Genomic DNA, 23,919 nt, shown 5'->3' with positions numbered 1-23,919 from the left:
GCTGTGCCTACAGCAATTCAGTGAGCAATATAGCTGAGCTGTCTGGGTACTTTTGCCAGAGTGGATGGAGCTACTAAATCATCTGTGTTTGCACTGGGGGAGAAAATAGCAAGTCTAGAATGAGGTGATCACGTGGATGGGTGTGATGCAGAAAGCACTGATACTCAGGCCAATGTTTGAAACATGGCACTCGCCAAGTCCTTCCTTAGGTCTTTGTATGGAAGGTGGAAGAAATGTTCTGGGGGGAGTTGGTTAAAAATTAGAGCATCCTTGGAGGTGTAATAGTAACATTTCAACATCTGATGTTAACAGCAGTTGAAAATGTGTATTGCTGCCAATCCTCCTTAGTTCCGAGGTGGTTATTCCTATTTTTGACTGATTAGTACTGTTGTTTATGAGTGTTAAAACTGATAGAGGTTTGATAGAGAAGAAAGTCCCACTGCAGCCGCCTCTTTGGTCTTGGGCATGATATGATGATGCAGTGCTGCCCTGGTGGAAGCTGGACTTGGACAACCCTCAGCATAGAAGAGAGTCATGAGGTGAGGGCACCTGTATCACTTGTATTCCAGTCCTGGCTCTTTGGTCGGCTTGTGGCATGATCTTGGTCACTTCATTTCTTTCTATTCCTGTTTCTCTTCTAGTCCTGGTCCAAGAAACTTGCTTTTTAAACCACTAAGGGAATCTCTCAGGATAGAAGTTTGCAGACCACACGGCAGAAAATCCTAGGGGTCCTGGTCTTTGGGAGGGTGCAAGTAATGGTGAAAATGATTAGATATGTAGTCAAGGTTTCAGGACAAGCAAAGGTAGGATCTCCATTTGTCCTTTCTTTGGTATTATGTCCTTCACACTCCAACTTGGAGTGCAGTGTTGCACTGAGGAAGGAGTGTTTTGTGTTGTGTTCCCTCTGGCCCCCTTTCCCATTAGTTGATGGAACAGCAGTTCCAATGATCTCTCTAAAACACACCACTGTGGTAGTTTTAACTGTCATATATAATGTGACTTTAAAAGGAAAGTTTGTCTGTGCTTTTACAGCAAAGAGCAGCAAGAATTAAAACTGGAAAAGAGATTAAAATCTCATTTTAAGATGGGTAATAAACTTAGTTTAAACAGTTGATTCTATTATCTTGATTTTTTTTTTCCATTTAATTGGGGAACAAGCATCTGAAGCCTATCAGTGATGGTTTTTTTTTTTCTTAATACTGAATTAATTACAATTGAAGCTTTGGGGGAATGGTTCTTGGATCTTTGTGGTATTTGCAATTTTATTTTTTAAGAATTTCCTTTATGCCAGCTTGTAGATGTTCATTAAAAAAAACACAACAGACCCACAACTTTTTTGCATGTATAAGTTTATAAAAGCTCATAATAAGAAAGTAATTTGGGACAGTGTTATTCTTGAATGAGCTGGGAATTTATGGCATAAATTACAGTAATTTTCCTTCCTGGAATGTTAATATTAAAAAGGAAACATTAATACTACAGTAAGAAAATCCAGATGACATGGCTATATTGTTTTGTATCCACTGAGAGCCTTGCGGAGGAGGAAGGGTGAGCTGTAACAATGGATGGCAAGTCTCTTTCAGACGGAGAGAGGGATGGCTGCGCGCTGTAAACCACTTCTGGATCTGCCCCGGTATGTTGTTGTTGGTTCAGCAGCAGCGGGGTGCTGCCGGGGCTCCCCGCCTGTGCTGGCTCCCTGCCTGTCCCTGTTTCTGGGGTGCTCCTCCAGCTTTTCCGCTGCCGGACGCTTCCCCCTGCCGGGAGCTGCACGCTCCTGCTCTCCCAAGATCCGGCCTCTTACTGCTGCTGCAGCGCCCTGCTGAGCTCTGCTCTTCAGGATTGCTTTATACCAAAACTTAAGCCCCCCCTGCCCCAAATCCTCAACCAACCAACCAGAAAAAAAAAAAGAAAAAGCTACCGGCCATGTACAGGCTTTTCCTATCTGGGTTTCTGAACAAGGTGAGCAGCACTTTTGTGGAGAAAAGAAAGTTGTAACTGCAGGATTTGTGAAAAGCAGACATCACATTACATTAGAAAACAAACAAAAACAAACCCCAAAACAAAAACAAAACTTAAACTTTCCTTCACCAATGGCAAAAGAAATTACAGCCCAGCCCAATGCTTCTAGGACTTTTGTTGAGCCACTGAGGTCCACTTTCAGCGAGATGAACTGAGCTTTATAAGGTTCTCCTGTTGATATCTCTTGCCTTTTCAGCAATCCAGCCAGGAGATGCTTCTCTAAGCCGTCAATCAGGCAGTAGGAATGCCCCAAACACAGCATCCCCCACTGCCGCCACGTTCCTGGACTGATAGTCTTCCTGCTCACTGCTTTATTTTACTTATACAATCCTGAATCAAGTCTTATTCAGAGTTTCCTTATTGTTTGAAATTTCTCAAGGCATCTTCTTGTTGGGAATAACAGTCCCGGCTGCATCAGCTTCTGGGCTTTGTCAGTCAAGACAAGCTATCCAAGAGACGCTTTCTGCTCAGTTTCAAACCAGCCTGAATCAAATGAACATAATTGACTGTTGCCACAGGATAAGATGAACAAGCTGATAAGATTTATTATATCTTACAATAAATGTGTATATTTGCCAGGTTCCTTTCAACACAGGACCTCCTTGAAATGGAAAAAAAAAAAGAAGGGGTGAGAGGGGTGTACTGAGGGTGGAAAATTCTGGGAAGAGGTCAGGACCTCTGGCTTGTCTGCGCTGTGTAACGTGCAGCATTACTAGGAGCCCTCGCTGCCACTCTGCAAAACCCCAGGTTGCTGCAGGAGTGGGTTTATTGAAGTGACTGTTAGAGAAATTGCATGAGAATTCTTCATCTAATGAGGTTCCTGCCTGATGGGTGCCACAGGTTTTTTTCAATTGCCTGTTATGGCAGGCCTCAGAAGTTGTCTTCTAGATAAGAGGAAGCTTGAAACTTATTTTCCTTGAGATAAAGAGTGAATTGGGCTGACAAGCTCTCAGCATTAGCTGGGCGGTTCCTCCTTATCTGTGCCTCTCAGCCCACAGTAAGGACTTCTGGGGGTTGTGGGAAGCTGGCCTGCTCAAGATGTCTTTCCTTGTGCTTTGAGGACGTCTAACTGTGTTTGGGCTACCCAGGCTTACTCATGAAAGTTTTGAGCCAGAATTCATTTTTTTCCTGGGCCCTGTAACACTCACATTGCCCTCCTCAGACTGCAAGGTTCATGAGGTTTGAGATGCTGTCATCTATAGAATCTGTTAGTTGAAAATGGCAAAATTCAGAACCCCTTAATTTTTTGAAAGCATATTTTTAGTCCTTCTGGAGAAGGACTCCTGTATTTATATTATTCTCAGTAGAATTTCTACTTGAGTACTGTCATTAAGGCCCAAGTTTCTGACTTTATCCTGTGAAAAGGCACAATAAATTTGAGTGCAACTGAAATATCTAACATGTCTCTGAATACTTGTATCTTCATCTGGTTAGCACAGCAAGGCAACTTGATGTCTGTAAAGAAATTCAGGGAGTGCAGTCCCTCAGCTAGTTTGTTTTCTGACTGTTTCCCTGTTAGCATTGCTCTCTGTTTTGCAGGTACACTCCTTGCAAGATGTAAAGGAGGACAAATCTCTTTCTGATTAACTATCAGAAAGAGTAACAACTGATCTCTGCAGTCAGGACAGAATGGGAGATCTTTGTGTTGCTTAGGGGTGGTGTCTGGCTGTCTGCAGCATTAATTTTAAAGCTGACATCCCTTTCTTGTTACCTTAGTGCTTTTGTTTGTGAATTTTGTGAGTTTCTTGTTCCCCCTATGTAAGTTTGCAAACTCTTCTTCTCTTGGTGTGGCCACAATGCATTTTCCCATCAGAGTTCAATAGCAGTATAAAGGCTGCATCTGTTTAAGTAGACTTTATGAATAGTGAGCTTCAATCTGTCTTGTGTTACAGTACCATCTCCCTGTAACTGTTGCTTTGGCTGACACTGTGAGATTTTTCTAAGACTAGCTCTCACTCTGCTTGGCCAATTGCCTTCAAATTTGCCTCCTGAATGACCTCGACAATGAAGTTTGAAAATTCAGTGATATTCATTTGCCATGTTGCATACTGCAGAATTACTGGTTTGCTGTTCAACCATAGTGCCAGATAGAGAGTGACTTAGGGACCTGGGGAGGTAGTTTAATTTATCATTGTCATACTAGAAGCCTGCTAGATCTTACAACAGAGAAATAGGTGCTGTGGTGGACTGATGAGAAGAACAAATGATAGCTGCTCTTTCAGATGATGAATCAACTTTTGGGAAGGAAACAGTATTATATGTTGGCAACAGGCTTGGTTGCAAGTTTTGATGATATGATTTGGATTCTTTCATGATTCCAAACTTAATACGAAACAGGAATCAAAGCTTACATAGGCTAACATTTATCTGAAGTGAGCTTTACCTGGCAGAGCTTAAAGATGCTTTTACTCTGGGAAGTAGACAGTATCTGTGCATACTTGTTTTTATGCTGATAAATACTTATAGAACTACTGATTCTAATTTTTTATAGTTGTTTAAAAAACCAGCTTCCTCTTCTGTTATTTAGTATGGCTAACTAATATGTAGTGTGGCTTCTGTTATTTAGATGGCAGATTGTTCTAATTGGTAATGCCTAGCTCCAGTGCTCACCTCTCTTGGTGCATCTCATTTTCCTGGAGGGTAGCAGAGAGATGCTGAAAAGGGCTTTGCTGCTTTATAGTGACTCATAGTTTCCAAAGTGGTTATGAAAATTGAGCAAAACCAAACCAGTTTTTATGCCCTGATGAAGTGAGGCCCAGAAGTGGTCCTTCGTCAGGCTCTGAAGGGCTCCACTACACCATGTACCACCTGATTTCCATAGATGCTTAGTGTATAAAGTGATCTTCAGCTGGGAGAAATTCCCATTCGCTGTGGGAGAGAAATGTTTTATGACCTTACCTAAATCTCTCCACAACTATACTATATTTAAATAAGCAACCAGAAAAAGAAACCCATACTGAGCCATTTTCAGTTGCTGGAAACAGCCGCAGGACATGCAGGGAATGTGTGTGCTGCATGTGGATGCTCGAGCTCCAGTTACCCCTTAGAAAAAGGAAATGAATCTCAACAGAGAAAGCTGCAGCTCATATTAATGACAGGGGAATATGTCATGGCTTCAAACACTCTTTGCACAGGTTGGAAAATATCATCAGTGATGAGCTTGGTTTGATGGTCAGGAGGGAATGTGGAGGAGGAGGGGAATTAGACAACATCCAACACACTTCTGACACAAGCCCTTTTTAGGAGACGGATGCAGTGTTAGTATTGAATGACTGCAAAAAGCCACTGAAAATCCAGAGATTTTGGATTAGGACAAAATTCTGCTCTCCTTACTCATTCTGTGGTAAGCAGAAGTGTTTCAGGGTGGGGTTGTGAGAAGATAGAACACAGAGTAAAATACATGCAATGTAGACGGAAGCCCTTATCTTGTTCTCTATGACAGATCAACCAGAGGATGGAAATGTTTATAAGAATGAAAGCCTGAGGCTGGAGATTTATTCTTTCTGAATAGCTGTCAGATGGGTTTTGAAGACTAGAATTGGCCATATTAGGTTTGCATGAGATCTGAAGAAGCCAGGGCTCTAGGTTTGCACTGAAACAATGACAGATATGCTGCTTTGAAGTAAGAGAGGGGAATAAGGAAGATACACAGGGTCAAGCCTTCAGGTTGATCTAAGCTTGCTTTCACCAACATGCTAGCAGGGAATCTGGCCCTGCATGTTCAAACAACACGTCTTTAATATGTAAAGTCTGCTTCAGATTATTTTTTTGCTATTTATGTTGGGTCTCTAAGTCTCTACTCGAATACTTGTTCTCAACTCATAAAGCGAGTATCTTTGACTGTTTGAACTAGTCTTTTCCATAAGACTCTTCATAGACAATGATTTTTGAGGTAACTGAGTTGCTTATGGAAATGATTGTCTTTTCTTCTGTGATGAAGACATATTCCTGTACATTAAGCCCTCAAAATTTTCTAGTCAAGAGGTTGCTTTGGTAACTCAAGGCTTTAGGCCAGCAAATGAGGTCAAAGGAGACTACCAAAAAGTGGCCTTGTAAATCAAAAACATCAAGGAGAGGGAATTCCTGGCATTCCATGGTATCTGGGTTTATTTTCTTACATTTCTCTAATAAGAAAAACACACTTCAGATGTGTTCTCGGTAAATGTTTTCACTTGTCTCATCTGTCTCTGCTGCCAAATGTGACCCAAAATATATTGGTTTTACATGCCTGGAGGACATCTATTGGATAGCTAACCAGTGTGTCTGTAAAAGTGGACTTGGCGCTCCAGTGCAATCCCTGAATGTAGATTCCATTGTCAGCACCTCGTTACTAACCGCTGCTTCGCTGGAACCCCTTTTATTAAAATAACCTTATGCAATAGCTTTCAAACCCAGAGCAGAATGCTCCAGAGTAACCTATTACATTACATGTAGTATTCCCAAGTAGTACATATGTTGTAAGGATCAGTCTTTATTTTTAGCATAATTCATTTTCGTTGTCCAAAAACCTAAATTAAAATCCCTGACAAGTAACTCTTTAATATACACATTTTAAAGAGCTGTTTGGCAAGAGTTTTGATATACCTTGTAGCGTACAAAATCCTGCTCAGAAGCTTTCAATTAACTTGATTCATGCAGTAACTCGGTCTGGCGTTCTGTGTAAGCTGTCCTGCAGCTTGTAGGAATGAAACATTTTACAGAACCATTTCATTGGACTAGAAGGCAGCCAGTTGAAACTCAGACAGGACTAAATGATGGTTATGAATATCAGCAAGTTTTAAGAATGGTATTTGCATGCACTTTTTTCCTCCACCCCTGCCGATTTTGGCTGCTGTGAGAGGAACAAGAGTGAATTTTGGGGTAATACTACAAGCAATGATTAAGGTGTGCTTACAGTGACCGAGAGGGCTGTGGCGTATCTGGGAAGCCTTTCAGCATCAGGCCTTCCCTTAACCTTGGGAAGAACTGTGTGTCCGTGTCTGCTAATTGGAAAAAAGGGTGGGTCAGGTCACATACAGAAAGGATTTCACTTTTCAGTGATTATCGGCAATTGTGATATTTTCCACTTGTTTGCCTTGAAAGAAGCAAACATGCTTCAGTGTTCATGTGGATGGTCTTTTTTTTTTTCTTCTGGCAGTCCTCAGATTGCTGTGGTGTGCTGTGTTATTTATTTGGATCAGCCTGCCTTTAACTGTCACTATGAGGTCTTAAGGTGAGGTGCTGCTTCTGCTTTTGAATGGTGGTTGTTTTGGTTGTGTTTTTTTTTTTTAAACTCTGCTTGAGAGTTACTTCATACGCTGTTACAGGTGATGCATCTTACCCTTCAGGGAGACATTGAATGAAATATAACAAGGGCAGGTGTAGAGTCTTGCATCTGGGGAAGAAGCACCCCAGGTAGCAGTGTATATATAGGTTGGGGATGGATCTGTTGGAGAGCAGCATAGGGGAAAAGGACCTGGGAGTCCTGGTGGACAGCAGGATGACCATGAGCCAGCAACGTTGCCTCATGGCCAAGAAGGCCAATGGCATCCTGGGGTGTATTAGAAGGGGCATGGTTAGTACGTGAAGAGAGGACCTTCTCCTCCTCTACTCTGCCCTGCTGAGACCACACCTGGAATATTGTGTCCAGTTCTGGGCCCCTCAGTTCAAGGAGGACAGGGAACTACTTGACAGAGTCAAGCACAGGGCCACTAAGGTGATAAAAGGAGTGGAACATCTTCCTTATGAGAAAGGCTGAGGCAGCTGGGCCTCTTTGGCCTGGAGAAGAGAAGACTGAGGGGTGACCTTACTAATATTTATAAGTATGTAAAAGGTGAGTGTCAGGAGGACAGAGCCAGGCTCTTCTCAGGGAGGTCCGATAATAGGACAGGGGGCAACAGGTGCAATTTGAGGAGGTTCAATGTGAACATAAGGAGAAACTCTTTCACTGTGAGGTGACAGAGCACTGGAACAGACTGCCCAGAGAGGCTGTGGAGTCTCCTTCTCTGGAGCTTAGTCCTGCATACCTGTCAAGAAGAGACAACATTCCCTGTACTGGGTACTGGAACTTGTTTTTGCAAGTCCAAGTACAACACATAGGTACATCCACTGAGGGCCCCAGTGCCACCATAATTGTTTAAGAGCTCCTTTGGTACTACTGTTTGAGTAACAGGAAAAGTTTTGGGGTAGCTAAATGTTCTGTGGCCTGTAGTAATGCCTCTTCTGCAGAGATGGCTGGTGTGAAGCTATTGCAGAAGGAAGGGAACCCTACTGTCTGATTTATGGATGAAAATCATAATGGTTTGTACTATGTATTATTTAATAACATAATAAAAAGGAATAGAGAGGGATTAGAGGAAGGATAGAGTTAAAATGTTTTGGGGCTTGCTAAGCACATCTTAGAGCTAGGATTCTTGGCCCAGTTGGTAGTTAATCTGCTTTCCTCTTTGCACAGAACATGTTCCCAATCATGTCTGTGTACAAGATGGAGCTTAGTGGGATTTAATACTTCAAGGATTAGTAAAACCTGAGCCTCTGTCAAAACTGGCCCTACCTTCCTGAGATGCATCTTGCTTGCTCTCCTCTTCTTAGTAATCTGTTAGCATCCTGTGCTTGAGATGTCACAAGAAAGGGTTAAAAAGACCAAGTCTTGTGTCCGGTAAGCATGCTTGCTGTAGATCAAAAAGAAGAATCCTTAAACGTTATTAATAAAGTCCCTGTTTTATTGGTTCACTTGACTTCCAGTAAATTTTTTTTAAATAATCCAAGTTTTGAAAGACACATTCAAATTCAGCTATTTTAAGACAACCAAAGGCATTTGGTTCCAGGATAACAATCATGCATGATTCTAGACATCAGAGGATCTTGAAGTTGATAAGTAACTGTCATAAAAGGGCTTCAGGTGGTGATGATCTGTTTCTTGTTGCAGCTGCCAGGCAGGCTTCTGTTTCAGGGCTGTTCACAGGACTAATGCTTCCCTTTCACTCCTACTGCAGCCTGGCGAGCAGTGACAATTCTGCATGGGTTCCTCTTCCTGCACCCCCCTTACCTTCCCAAATGTGCTTCAAGGCTTGCCTCAGGGTAACATCTTCCAGTATCAGAATTATGACAAAAAGCATACTGCAGTTTGCACAGCAGTCATGTAACGGTGTGAAACATGACTGACAGTCTGTTTTGGAGCATGTGAATAGACCTGGCTTCAGAAACTTATTTAGGGAGAGCCTGGTCCTTTCCCAGACATTGCAGGCTTATGCTGTTGCTTCTTCCAGTAGTACAGCAGGAGCAGCCTTATTTGTTTAGAGGAACTCTCATCCTGACAAAACATTTGGTAGGTGCTGAAGAAATGATCTTGCAGCAGAATCAGCCCCATATGAAATTGCAAAGTTAAGCCTGTTTGCTTATGTCACATCCAGTACGTGTGAGTTTTGGTGTTAGATTTGAATTACATTTCTCCAAAGTGAACAGGAGATTTGGTGTTCTGGCCAGTAACCCAGTTCAGACCACTAATGGTTCTGTAATTTGCAGACAACAAGGTGTTATGGAATTAAGCACTAATTCTTCCTTTCATGGGGTGGTTTGTGAAGGAGTCCTGGTCTTAAGTAGTTCTTCCCTGCAGTGTCAGTCTCTTCTGCTTGCACGGTTTATTTTACACCTTTTTATGTACTGCACTTGGATGCCACAGCACGTGTAGAGGATGCCAACTTACATAAGTATTCTCCCTCTGATGTCACAGATAGAGAGGATGTGGTTTATCTGGACAGAGAGCTCTGTGTTGGCACGGGTCATGTGCAGAAGGTACATTAGTCCAGGAGTTGCAGAGATTTTGCTTGATGTTTGGTCCACAAGCAGACCCATCTTGATACCGAGTCCTGTTTTATTTGGATGGCGTTCAGGTGTTCTCACTGCTGCTGGTCAGAAGCTTATACACCTAATATAACACATCACTGCTGTAGGTTATCAACCACAGTCATTGTGGATTTAGGTTTAGGGGGTTTATGTTGCTTGTGGTACCAGTAAAATATTTATACAACATTACAGATTCACAGGTATATTTTTATTCCACCTATGGAATGTTTGATAAATATTTTTCTACTAATTTTCTTCTGATTAAATAGCATTTTCTAGAAAGCCAGAGTTAGTAAATTTTAAAATTACTCTATAAAAGTGAATTACTAGTTATTCTGCAAATCCTCCAAATTAAGAATTCTGGCTTAATATGGAGTTTATCTTCTGATCTCCTCCATTACTTTATTTTCCTCTTTCTTAGTGTAGTTTAAGGAACTGTGGTAATGTTTCACAACATATAATCCAGTTGAATACTGCATATTATATTGCTTCCTTATGCCTCACCTTTGGTTGACCTTGAAGTTTACAGGTTCAAGTGGATATTAATGATCTTGGGAATAGCTAAAATAAACAGAACACAAAGGTGATGAGAACTTATAGTTCCCCAAACTATTTATTGGACCATGCAGTTTTTTTAATGCAGGGAAGTGCTGTATTTGCTGTCTGTAATCAGATGAAGCATCATAGGAATTCTGTCTGTCTAAAGGATTATTGAATGTGACCACATCCGTCCAAACTATATATGCAGTAAATTTTATTGCAAAAACAGCTCTGAATGTTTTCCAAGAAACTTTTTACTAAGCAACTCTTCTAATATAAAGCTGATAGAGAAATTCTGTATTGCTAGTCTATGTAAATGGAATAGATTAAGAGGATTTACAAATTAATTTTCAGATACTTTGTGTGTGCGTGCGTGTGCACTTGTGCTGGCTTCTGGAATGGTAAAATACAGTCCACAGCTTATTTTTTCTCCTATCTTGAATTATTTTTCTATTTTGGTTTCATGCACACTGGTGTCATTGGTTTACACTATTACTCTTTGATACTGGAAGCAGCTACGGGTGGAGTTGCGTTACTTCTCAATCACATCACTGTGCACAGCTGCATTGTGTCACGTATGTGGTTCTTAGCAAGAACAGTTCTTCTATGCCATGGATGCTGAAGTATGTGTTAAACTTTTTTTGTCCTTCTTGTATGTATATCAGAGCAAAAAATACATCTATATTTAGATCGACATGAAACGAGTGTGGTTAAGATGCTTGTCCTTACAAGTTTACACCATGCTTGGGTCGAGGAAACGTTTGATAAAACTGAAGGCGGTGGGTTTGGCAAGGGATGAACCTGCTGCAGATGGTGGTTGACCACAGTCATCAGATGCTTGTACGTATTCTGTTTTAGAAGCGTGGCCATCTGTAAAGTAGATATATGAATGAGTCAGAAAAGCTCAGTTTATCTTTTTTATTTTTAAAAAAAGTAGGGCAAAACTGAAAAAAAATGTTGTTACTGTTCATTTTTGTTAGGAGGATTTTTTTTCTTCTCTTTTTAATCAGTTCCTAGTGTGACCTGAATCCTTGCCAACTTTTTAATAATTAATTCTTAAATTTTATTGCAATTCAGGTCACCTGTGGAACCAAAACTGTGTAATTTTTAAGATTCTAGCTTGCCGTCCATTTTCTGTGAAGAAGGGGAAAGGAATTCAGCCCCAAGCAAGGAGCTGTAGGTAAACAGAGCAGTTGTGGGGCAGTTTTGGGGTTGTGTTTATAAAAAAACTCCCAAATTGTTTGTTTTTAAGTTCTCCCATGCTCCAGTGATAACAGGGAGCATTATTTCTTCCTGCTTTGAAGTGTAGTGGTCATGGTTTGATTGGAACATGATAATTTATATGAAACAGCAGTTTTGCAACATAAAATTACAATATTGTTTTAAAAGCTGTTTTGAGATAATTCTCTCACAATTCTTGTCTGAAATGAGCTTGTGATTGTGTATATTCTCAGCATTTTCTAGACTTTTTTCTACTATGGCCTTGAAAAACCTGTCCCACGCTTCATTGTAAGATGAACCAAAACTTACCTTCTCATGATGTTCAGTAACAAATTCAAGGGATACTTTCTTAGTCCTGTTGGTCATAGTCATTCATCAGTCGTGTCTGATGGGTCTTAATTTCTCTTCTCCTAATGGTAATTAACAGCCTGAAAATGATGGCAAAATTTATGTTAACTTGACTGGGTGCCCTGGAGTATCCATATTTATAAGTATGCCTCTATGAAGTGAAATACAGTAGCCTGATGAATGTACTAACTTGCATATTATAACCATTCCCTCACTTATTGCGGTGTTTTAACCAACTTTCCTCTGGCACGCTAGACAGCATCGCCTTTGTCTGTGAGCGGGAGCTTTCGAAGAGTAACCCCTGTGCTCTGCCTGTTTGTTTTATGGCCACGTTGACTCAGCGGTATGCAGACCCAGTGATGAAGGAGAACTTGGGCTGTATCCTGTAGAGATGCTTGGCAGTCTCTCCTGGCTGTCCAGGGCTAGGCAAAGCAAGTTCTCTGCTTCCCAGCTCAGCTTGCAGAGTGGTCCAGCATGCTGGGTCAGTATTACTGGCACGGGGGGAATTGTGCTAAGGTGAGAACAGGAGACAGAGGCAAAATATTATGGAATTTTTTACTTCTACTGGTAAATCATGTCCTTTTATGAACAAGTCTACTGTACTGGTCCAGTTAATACTGTGCATGCTTAGTATGTGTACCCCTCTATTGAATTGTCCAATAAACTCCTGAAAAAAAATGCATTACTTCTAAAACTTATTTCTTACCAATATTTTTGGTAGTCCAGAGGGGAATCTGTTGTCAGAAATCATCAGCTCGTGTTTTTATTCATATGCTTTAGCCTTGCTGGCTGCAAGCTGATCTGTAACACTTTTGAGTATTATCTCAGAACTGCTTTTAAAATGCCCAGCAGCTTCTGTTTTATCCATCTCCTATTGAAAATAAGTGTTTTAAAACAAATTGGTGGCATAAGGCTGTTAAAAATCTAGTCTCTATTCCCTCCCCAGTGTTTTTAGAATGAGATTTAAAAAAAATAATATTCATAATTTAATTATGCTGCTTGTATCTTGCAGAAAAAAAAATAATTGTATAATTGCATAGTGAAGTTTGCTAATCTCTAATAAGTAACAATTTGGTTATGTAGGACTATATTCCCTATAGGAGTGGTTTTTCAGTATAGACACTTATATACTGATAATATTCCCAGTTTGGACATATTATATGGCAAAGTATATCGCATAGGCAAGGCCTCTGGTTTTATGGGGGAAGTTCAATAGTTTACATAATATAGAAAATTCTCTTACATGACCCTTCCTGTTGTAGGAGTTGGTTTTTTTGTTCAAGTATCTCCTGAAGTACTGAAGTATCTCCTGAACTTTGCCATGCACTGACAGATTGATTTCCCATAGCCACTTCCATCACTTTTTGTAGTGTGATTATTGCTTTAAAATTGCTCTTTGCAGTACAGAGAAATGCAAATCTCAAAACCTTATGTGTTGTTGAGGCAGAAAATTCGGTGTTTTAACAGCACTCCCTGTGACCTTTAGTAAATCAGTTGTTTTATTAATCAAATTGTGCTGGTATGAGTTAATTAATTAACTTGATCTTGATGTGACACAGCCTTCCTGGAATACATGCAGAAAGGAGGGAGAGGAAAGAAGGGTTTGTATAAACACCACATGCAAAGGCTGAAGCTATCAGCCTGCCATTAGCCCTTTATCTAAGAGGCTCTTGGCATATAAATCAAACAATAACCTCTCTGTTTTGACTCGGTGCCAAAGTACACAGCCATGGTTGAGTCTAGAGCGGATTACACCCACCGAGTGGCTTGAGGGCTTGGAGTGAAACTGGGAAATAACCATTAAATTATTCAGGAACACATTTATGTTCTTTAATGTTGGCTGTCAGGCTTTTATTTTTTTTTTTTTAAATTAAAGTACCATTTGCATGGTCTAATCATTAAAAACAATACACGGAGGGTATTTTAAGACCCATCCAAGTGAGAACGTGAGAATAATGTTCTAAACTAAATGGCTGCAAACAGCTTGTTTTTTGTAAGTTTTGTGTGTTTTGCTACATTGGGGTATTTTTACTAATCTATGGTAAGGTAGTAATGCCCAACTCTCCTGTGCAAGCACAGTACCAGGCTGACATTAGCTTTTGTTTACCATTTTTTCTAAGGTTAAAATGGATTGGAAAATCGTTGAGTTTCTACTGTCTGAGGTACATTAAATTAGACTGAGCAGGTTTGCCAGCCATATAGCACGTGTAACAGCAGAATTAGAGTCCACTGCTAAGAGCCATTTAAAAACTTCAGAAAGTTGTCATTTTACTCTCTTAGAAATAAAAAGTGGTGGTCACTTCAGGGGATGTGCAATTTACATTGATCTGAAAATCAACATTTTGGGATTTAGGGGGTTTTTTTGATAGTTTTGTTTGAAGAAAGCATTGCTGCATCTTCCCAACACACACTGGCTAGTCCATTGAGCACATGCACTTGGGTATCACACTTAATGCACCCGAATGCACAGCAGTGCTAGAGAATGAAGTCCTGGAAAGAGTGATAGCTGGTTTTATATAGAAAAAAATTGATATATCAGCACCGTTTGGTCACTTTCAGAAAGGTGAAATGAAGAGCAGTTTCCTTCTCTGAGCCCAGCTGGGTCTGGGCAGCACAGTGGTGTGGAGGTCTCTCATTGAGTAGCCCCTCGCTCCAGGCTTGTAGCCAAATTGTCGCACCTTGTCACAGGCTTGTGCTTCCCCTCGGCGTGTCGGTATTCGAATGACCTACTGCCAGCGGTGGGTTTGTCCTTCGCAGGAACAGTCTTCTAACCACCCTCCTGGTGTTTTTCCAAAGTGCTGTGTGCTTAGTGTGGATGTTGTGTCTTTGAATGAGCATGAGTTATTACAAAGGATATCTTGGCAGCACACTTAACTTTTTTTTTTAAGCAGTTGCTCAGTTTGGGGCAGTTTTGTGGTATTAATGAAGCTCTAATTTAATCTTTACTGAATATATCCTTCCTCTCTTCCTCTTGTGAAAATACACAAGCACAGCTGAGCTAAAAAGCTATGAAGACATAAAGTAAAAGTTTTGCTGATACAATAACCACATAATCTGTCTCATGTTGAGACTATCACAGTTTTCTTTCTGATTTTTAATCTGTGAAAATACAAACACAACTACTTTTTTATGCTGACAGGCTGTAATTTCAGCTAGTTAATTTTTGAAGCCCACTCACTGTTGTTTTCTGTCACTTATACAGAGCCTGTGTCAACAAGTTGCTCTTTGAAGTCCTGTACCCTTTGCCAGGTGTAGAAATAACCATGTTTGCTTTCTCTTCCTTCCTTAACATCTTGCTCCTGTGATGTCCTCCACCTGGTTACTTGTTGCTTCTGGTGTACGCTGTGCTTTCACCAGACCCCAAGCAGTTTAAAAAAAAACAAACCCAAACTGTACAAAGTGACCATTTTCTTTCTTGAGTTGAGCTACAGGTGATCTGGCAAGGAAGCTGGATGTAGATATTTACTTCTTGATTTGGCCTTTGACAATGTTATGGAAGGGACTCTTCACCTGAGGACACCACAAGGGTTGCACATAACTGACAAAGTGTTAGTTATACCAGTGTTTTATAAGAAAAACAGGATGACCTGAGTTTGTCCTGTTTGTCAAAGCAATCCAGGCAAAAATCCAGTAATAGATAATGTAAATGTCAATTTATTTTATCATCTTTGACTGGAAATTAGATCATATTGAAATTATTTGCAGTAGCTTGCCAGCGACTACAGATGTAGCTGATAATTTTGGTGTCATGGCATGCTGCTTTGACAAGAGTGTTTGACTTCTTTTCATTTGGTTAATTATACATGCTGATGGAAGAAATACATCACCAAACTAGTATTATAAATGTTAAATGGGTTAAGAATGGCCTATTGATAGATCTGAAAACGTAATTGGGGAACACTTAGTCATTGTAGGTGTATTTTCTAGTATGCAATTATTTCTTCTTGACCTTTTGCTCTTACATTAGTGACCTGGAAGACCATATTTTAATGGGTAACATATTTATGGGTAACAGACAAGACCTCGAGCAGTAAGAGGGTAAATACCTTTCTCTACTAGTGCTATGAAGTAAGAGACACAGCATTTCAGCCAAGCCTGAAATTGTGGTGGTGTGCTTTGAATTCCTAGGGTCCTAAGTGCCCTCAACTTTCTGCCTTTAGGCTTTCATTTCTGTTGATTGGTGCTTGATTTCACTGATTCCCAGACAACTACTTTCAGCTTGGAAGTCCTGGTGCCATCAGTCTCCCTTGCCTTCCCCAAATGTCTTCAAAATTAGTAGCTTTGAGAGTGAGCCTACAGATCATCACAGATACGGACACTTAGTCTGTTTGATAATCTTGGCAGTAATGTCCTTGAAGGACGGGACCAGAGCAGATCAAGAGAATAGGTAAAAGTTATTTGAACAGTTGCAAAATTAGGCATTTGATTATCAGCCATTAATGTCTAGATCAGGATATTTAGTTCAGGGATCTGAGCTGTGTTTAAAAACAACCCATTTTTTCCTGTCTGACTCAGTGCATGGTCCTACACAGGAGGTGTTCCCACAGCTGAAAGTGGTGCCATGGGAAAGGGAGCAAGTTCCTCCAGAGAGAGTGTTGCTGAAGGTAGCACACCATCACCAAAAGAACTGCTTCCCAAACTACACCCTTCTTTCGGCTCAGGGCTTTGACTTTTTCACCCTGGCATCCCCCTACCACTGAAGAGCGGCTTTCATTGGGCAATCTTTCCTTTGGGGTATTGTAAATTTGGGAAGCCAGCCAGTTAGCCACTTTTTGGCTGTCTAGTGGCTTGTTATAGTCTTGGGTTTTATTTTTATCTTTCAGAAAATTAGTTTTGAGTGCAGCAGTTCACTCGGTAACATGTAAAATCAATACATAAGTCACAGAATGCAAGAGGAAGAAGAAATTTGCATCGGGGCACTGGAAACCATACAAGTTGCTGATTACAGCCCCGGTGTGATCATAGTGGGGCGTTTGGACTAAAGCAGAGGAACTGCAGATGGGAAAAAGAGGAGGGGAACTGCACCGTGACAAGAGCTGGAAGGCAGTCACAGGGAAATGTCTCACCAAAAGGGGAAGATAAGATAATACCATTTCCGAGTGTTAGAAATCTCTAGAAGGAAAATGTTGTGATAACTTCTCGAATCAGGCAAGAGGCAGCAGCACCAGTGCCCTGAAATGCCTCCCACTGACTCATTCCCAGTAGCTGTTCCTTTTTTCTCATTGATGAAGTTAAAGAATGGGCTGTTGTTCAAAGCAAAACCCCTTCTCTGGAAAGTGTTTTCAGCAGAAAACGTACAACTACTTTTGTTCCTCTTTTTTCCCCTATTACATATAAAAAAGAATGTCTGAACTCAGGAACTGTTGCTTTCTGTAGATTGACCTAGACAACTGGTGATGTATGTGAGCTATCACTATATATTGATCTCCTCCTGTTTATATATTGCTCTATAGATGATACCTAAACCACTGGGTGTTCTGCAAAGCGGTGGGGAAAAAAATGTCTACAGAGAGCATCAAGTGTACAGGAGTGTGGTTGACCCCCTCTACTTTTTAGGCTGTACCACAATTGTTTTGCTTTTTGCTATTTTTAGTGTGCTAAAGCAACCCATAGGGATTGTGCAAACTCCGGTCCTTGAGATTAAAGAAAATCTACTGTGGTGAAAGAAAGGAAGAAAGACTTTACAAAGCAAAAAGCAAATTCCACCCCTCCTGCCATTTTGCTTTAGTGCATTACTATGACTCTATTTTAAACTAAAAAAAACCCCTCTATTTTGAAGGTTTTTATTACTTAAAGTCCCTGTTTAAAGCAGGGACTTGTAGTAGTGATTACATAATTATATTGTATGTTGCTTGAAAGACCTGACAGTCTAGATTGACAGGACTGAGCAATACATGGTGTGGAAAGGGAGAGCAGCAAACAAGGACAGCAGGTAGAAAAATGGTGCAAAATTATCACATACATTCTGACCTTTGCTGAGGTCTAATAGGCGCTTTTCAGTTGGATTTTCCATACTTCATTGTTTGCTAAATAGCTTTATGAAGTATAGGAGTGAAAAAGATGAGACTACAAAAAGCTGTGTAAAAATCTGGGAGGCTTTTATTTTAGCTTCCTTATGCTGTTTGTTTTCCTTTGGTTTAAAACCTTAGCTACTGGTCTCTGCGTGTGTAAGATTCTCTGCTCATATTTATGGTGATGAAGAAATTTGGAAAAATGAAGACAGGTTAAAATTTTAGAAGGCAAAAGCTTGACTCTTCTTCCAAATAGGAAAAAAAAGTCTTTTGAAACTAACTTTCTGCTGGTTTAGGCCTAATTCTTTCTAGTTTTGTATTTGGAACTTGCATGATCAAGTTAACAGGCAAAGTGATAGCCTCTTGCAATCCAAACCTCAGTCACACTGTAAATGAAGTGAGACATACACTGGGAATGTAATGTGAATGGGATCGAAATGCTGCATTTAAAAGTGATGCTGGGTGGCTAGGACAGAATCATCACAACTGAGTGGATAGTCTGTAAAAATAGCACATCTGTAAAAATAGCATACCAGAGGATCCATTCTGAAGGGAGATTGTGTTGAAGCATCTAGCTGCTTTGAGAATCTCTTTCTTATTTCCTGCACTATCCTACGTGATAAATCAGCATCCCTTCTCTTGTGAGAAATACTCCTGGAGCTCGTGAACAGCACGCAGCATCAGTGCTCAGGTCACAGCTGGCGATGGAGCAGAGGGAGCTGCTGCAGATGCCCTGGCTGCTTTGGGATGTGCTGCCTCTTGCCTCTGTCACTGGAGGAAGGTCAAGTTGCACTGTGTGAAACCAAAATGGAAAGACTGTGTCTGGTCATCTGACTTTTTAAAGCATGGCAATAGGATGAAGTTAGCTCTTATTCATTTGTGGTTTGTTCAGAACAGGGTAACTCAACCTTTTTCCCACAGTCCTTCCACCCACTTAGGCTTTGACAGAGGATGTGGGTTCCTGGGATGACAGGAGTGGGGCTTGGCAATCCTCTTACCTGGTTTGGGAGGTAGCACAGATTTGCTAAATACAGCCCTGCCCTTGCAGGAGACTGTGAGCACAGCTGCTCTGTAGCAGGGATCGAATGAATCGTTGGGGGGGGGGGTATTTTCTGTGAAACAAAGCTTGTTCTGGCACGTTTATAAGCATGTTGTAAATGACATCAAAATGTATTTTGGAGTTAAATGTCTCCTGGGGAAAAAACAGGGGGAAACTTTTTCTTTAAAAAAGAAAATAAATAAATTAAAAATCCAACACAGTTAATCCCAATGTGTGGCTTTAGCCCCAGGCGAAGGCTTTTCCTCCCTTCTTTTCTCCCCTCCTTACCAAGGAAACACTGAATTCATTCACAACAGCAACAATTGCAGTGTCCTGGAGGAGAGTGAGACTGACAGGAAACTGAGTGCAGATGAGCCACACAAATTCCTAATTTAAGCTTAGCAACAGCAACAATAAAAAGGAAATCTGTAAATACAGAAACCATAAGGCCAGTTGCATTCTGCTATGGATTATCCTTTTCACGTAAGGAGAATCCATGAAACCCAAAGGGCCAGCAGTTCATCACATCATACCAACAGCCTTCAGCGTTTCAAGCATTGACTTTGGGGTTTAAACTCTCAGGGGGAAGGTACTGCCCATCCTTTCCATAGCTTTTGGTAACTGAAGAAGTTTGGACTGTTTCTGGTATTCCCATGGTTGAACAGTAGTGGTTACTTTGAGGCTGACATGCTTATTCATTATATGTGAATTTTAATGCTTTGTAATTGGTAGCAAAAAAAGCTAGTTTTTTTTTCTGTAGCAACTTTTCCCACTAAGAAAAAAATCAAGCTTTTTATAACACTTTTTTACTTGTATCCTGCCCACCTCAGAGGAATTACTAAGTAGAAGCGCTCATCTTAAAATATAAATGTTGTCTTAAGCTTACTCCATTATTCAAGCAATGTTTAGTGTAACCCTGTCATTTTCTTATAGTGATCCAGCTGCTAAAGCTCTCTGGGAGTCCTTCATGACCCTCAAACAAAAGGAAGCTGTGATGGAGGCCCGGAGACACCTTGTGGAAGCTGCGAGCAGAGAAAATTTACCTATTAAGATGAGCATGGGTGAGCAGTGTGACATACCCTACCCCACATAGCGGTAACGTGAAAGATGCTGTCAGCCCCTCTTCTTCCACTTAAACCTCTTGGGGAAAACTCACCCCATCCTTAGTTCAACCCCATCCTTAGTTCACCCCCATCCTTCATTCACCCCCATCCCTGTCAACAGATTTCAGGTGAGGATTCTGTCAATTGTAGTATCTTTCTTGTATGTAAGGAAGAGGCAAGTGTTTTCTTTTAAATACAACAACCTCAAAATGTTGAGAGCAGTGGTGAAGCAATGAAGCTGGATGAAGGAGGGTTTTAAAGGCGTACAAGTGGTTAGCAGTGCTGCTTGTTTTTGTTCTGCAAAGCATGAGAATTTGGGTGCTGTTGAAAAGTCATTGGGATTTGTCCCCCGAAGGCAGACGTTGTAACCAGCAGCTGACCTGGTGGATATTGTGCACATCTCACATACGATTAGGTTATACAGGTAGTGATTACATTACATAGGTGTAAGTAAGGTTGCTTGGCTTGACAGAGTTTAAAATCCACATTAGGGCACTCTTTAAACCCAAAGTTGTCAAAATATTAGAGATACAGATTATAACATAATGTCTGTCAGTAGCTTTTGGGTGTTTTTGTTCAGAACCCCATTCTCACTATATACCATACTCAGCAAAATGCTGGAATTGATATAAAGTTAGGCTTATAAAAACTGGTATTGCTCTTTGCTATTTTATGCTGAACTTTTCATCAAGAGAGAACGGTCCTCGTGGAATAAAAGTAATAAGCTTTTATCTGGGACTCCAGAGCAAGCTGCCAAGATATTGTAGAAGAATTAGATGTACAGCCAACTCATGAACTCTTAACAACTGTAATATTTCATATATTGTATGGTCTTTACAAATACCTAGAGCATGCATTTAGTAGATTATTAATCAGAAAAACTAGATCTCTGCAACAGTAATGCTATAAACTGATTTAAAGTAATGGAAAAGGAGCAGCTGTGAGAGGGCTATTACAAATTTATTTGAGGGGAGGTAAGGCACAGTAAATAGTAAAATCTTGTTTAAGCTTTCACTGATAACGTGTCTGTGTATTCACCATAATAACATTAAGAAGCCCCCACTGTTTTTCTGTTACATATGACTTAACAAAAGGTTATTAATGTTGAAATTACTTCCCGTCTTTGAGAGGTAACGATCCATCAAAGCACCTTCGCTGCTTTGCGTGAATGATTAGATCAGCCACCTTTTCCTCTCTGTCCTGTGGTATCCAGTGAGGGCTGCAATAACCTGGTTCTTAATCATACTAGCTCACGCTTACTGGTGGCAGCCTAAGCACGAGATTCATGGGCCCAGTGTTATGCCATGTAGAAACATTTAAGAGTTGATGGTGAAACAAATTTCTGACACTATAGTTCTTGAGACTTGTATTTTTGTTGAGGCATGGGGGGGGTGTTCTTGAAGCATAGCTGTAATTTATTAATGTTTATGGAACTTTGTTATTTATTTTGAGAGTCGTATATTTATCCTGCATTAGGATCATAATCAGTTGTTAACTTTGTAGTTGAACTTCAAAGGGTGAAACAAAATTCGAGGCCGTCTTGTAAATTATAAACAGGGATAAATAGAGAAAAAAGGAAAGGAGGACACTACAGTCACCAAAATCAAAACTTCTTATGGAACATAAATGCAGAAATCCTGAAACTCAAGCCCAGGTTTTACACCGTCCAATGACATGTATTTTACTCATGACTTTTTAGAACAGATCTGCATCTTCACAGCATTCATCGCTCGTTCATCATGCTGCAGAACATCTTCATTCTCTGTAGGGATGCTGGAAATTGTGTTGTTTATCAACTGCTGCTTTTGCTGAGAAGGAAAAGTTCTAGTGGCCTGTTCTGGTCCCAACTGCTGTGTTTAGTTGAAAGGCTCCTTCCCCTGCAGCTGTGATGTGAGGTAACACTGGTTGGAGAGAAGGGAAATGTTTTCACTCTGCTCTGTGCTTAGACTCGAGTTTTTGTGATTTTTAACTCAGGATTTGCCTGTATCAGAAGATCTTTGTGGATTGCACATTGGTTTTCCCAACACTTGGGGTATTTTTTGAGTTTTTATGGCCTTAATATTAAATGTCAGAAAGTTTTTCTAGCATGAAAGTTGCCTCTTATTCTCTTTACTAAGACCAGCTGTGTCAGATGGTAAGAGTATTTTCCTTACTACTACTTTTTTGCTTTTTTTCCCCCTGGAAATAAGGAGTGAATTACATTTGAAAGCAAAGCTTTGAATTCCATTTGGTGTAGCTGAGCCCTCCTGCAGTGGCCACCTGCCTGAAAAACTGCATCATGTGTGACACTGGCAGCATGGGAGCCCTGTGCAACGAGGAGAAACTTGATCCCATCCTGTTTCTGTATTTTCAGTGCAAGGAAAATAAATTCTGTTGTTTTCTGGGCTTTGAAAGGCTACTCATTACTCTGAAGTGTGCGTGTGCTTGCCCACGTTCTCCTTGCAAGCAATGTGCCTGATGCCTGCCTTTCCTCTTTCTCTGCCTGGCTGTGTGTGGCAGGAGCTCTTACAGTTGTGGCAGGACACACAGCCCAAGGTTTTGCTTTCTGGTATCTTCTGAACTTGTCCTCCTACTCCTGAGAGGGAAGGAGAGTGGGAGAACTGTAGGAGGGGATGCATGTCTTCTCCCCAGCACCCACAAATGTCTGCAGGCCCGTGGGAAATCCATCTTCTCCCATTGAAATCAGCAGGCATGGAGAGAGGAGTTCTGAGGAAGAAGATAGACAAATAAAGGAAATCAACAATTTTGACCACATTTTCTGGGCTGTTTGGAGTGCTGCTTTCAGGTGAATATTTACATATTCATTTTATTGGTTGTATCCAGGAAAGTGGTACTGAGGATGTCTGGAAGTCTAATTGACTGTTTTGGAACGGGAAGAGTGAAGGTGGTGAAGATGAGCTGGCAACCTTTTTTTGAAAGTTATGGTGGATGGACTCTTGGAGCAAGCCCAGTTTCAAATTTAAGACCACCTCCATGACATTTTTAAATAGAGCAGGATTCTCTCCTGTTTCTGTAACTGTCTTATACTCAGGTTTTCAGGTAGTCTTATACCATCTTCAAGGAATTTCTGTGGGTTTTCTTCTTCCATTTACGTCCAAGGAAAGTACATATTTTATCCATAATTTCACTTTGTGAGGAAAAGAACTACATTGTCATTACAAGCTTCAGTAAGTGACACAGGCTAGTATGCTGACCAGAACAGTTCGTTGCAAAAATTTTAAAATCCTATTTCTTTTTTAAAGAAGAATTGCAATCTTAATAAGCCACATCACAGAGGGAGACAAAGTGCCAAGTGCTAGCCTAAAAAAACAACTGGAACACATCATGACAGAGCTATATTTCCCTTTTCTTAACAGAACAAACTGTGAGCTGTGTAGCTAGGTAGTACATTTGATTTTCTGAGATCAGCCCTGGAGAAGGCAGGCAAAGCACTGTGCAGAATCCCAACCAGCACAAAGGCTTTGTATGTGCTACATCCTGTTTCCTTACTGTTTAATCTGTTCCATCCATAAATACATAACTTTTAAAAGTGTGGCTTTTGAGGATCTAATTTCCTGTGGAGTTTAGTGGTGCTGCTTGTATTGACTTTTGGGGAGTATCTGTTTGGTATCGCTCATGGGGGCACGCTGACATTGAGCCTCTTCTTTGCAGGATGATAGAAATGAACTGAAACCGTGTGACTGACATAGAATTTACATCTGAGTTTCCCTTTAACCCTTCCAGCTAGATAAATACCTGTATGTGTGTGTCTGTAAACAGGTGGAGCTGTCTTTTGCTAGATGTCCATTTAAATAAAGAGACACTAAAATATTCC

The 23,919-nt window shown here is 40.7% G+C and overlaps 1 protein-coding gene across 1 annotated transcript in view; it reads left to right on the top strand.

Annotated features, from left to right (window-relative positions):
• Window positions 1-23,919, top strand: part of SCFD2 (sec1 family domain containing 2) — a gene marked incomplete at its 5' end in the record, with an annotated part of 198,986 nt that overhangs the window by 14,501 nt on the left and 160,566 nt on the right. The window contains one exon of the mRNA XM_084266919.1: window positions 19,936-20,063. Coding sequence (XP_084123045.1) covers window positions 19,936-20,063 — 128 coding nt within the window. The remainder of the gene's footprint in view (window positions 1-19,935; window positions 20,064-23,919) is intronic.

Source organism: Gallinula chloropus, assembly GCF_964237585.1.
Source record: "Gallinula chloropus genome assembly, chromosome: 7".
NCBI lineage: Eukaryota > Metazoa > Chordata > Aves > Gruiformes > Rallidae > Gallinula > Gallinula chloropus.
The sequence above is the reverse complement of the archived record's forward strand: the minus strand, read 5'-3'. Positions and strand labels throughout refer to the sequence as shown.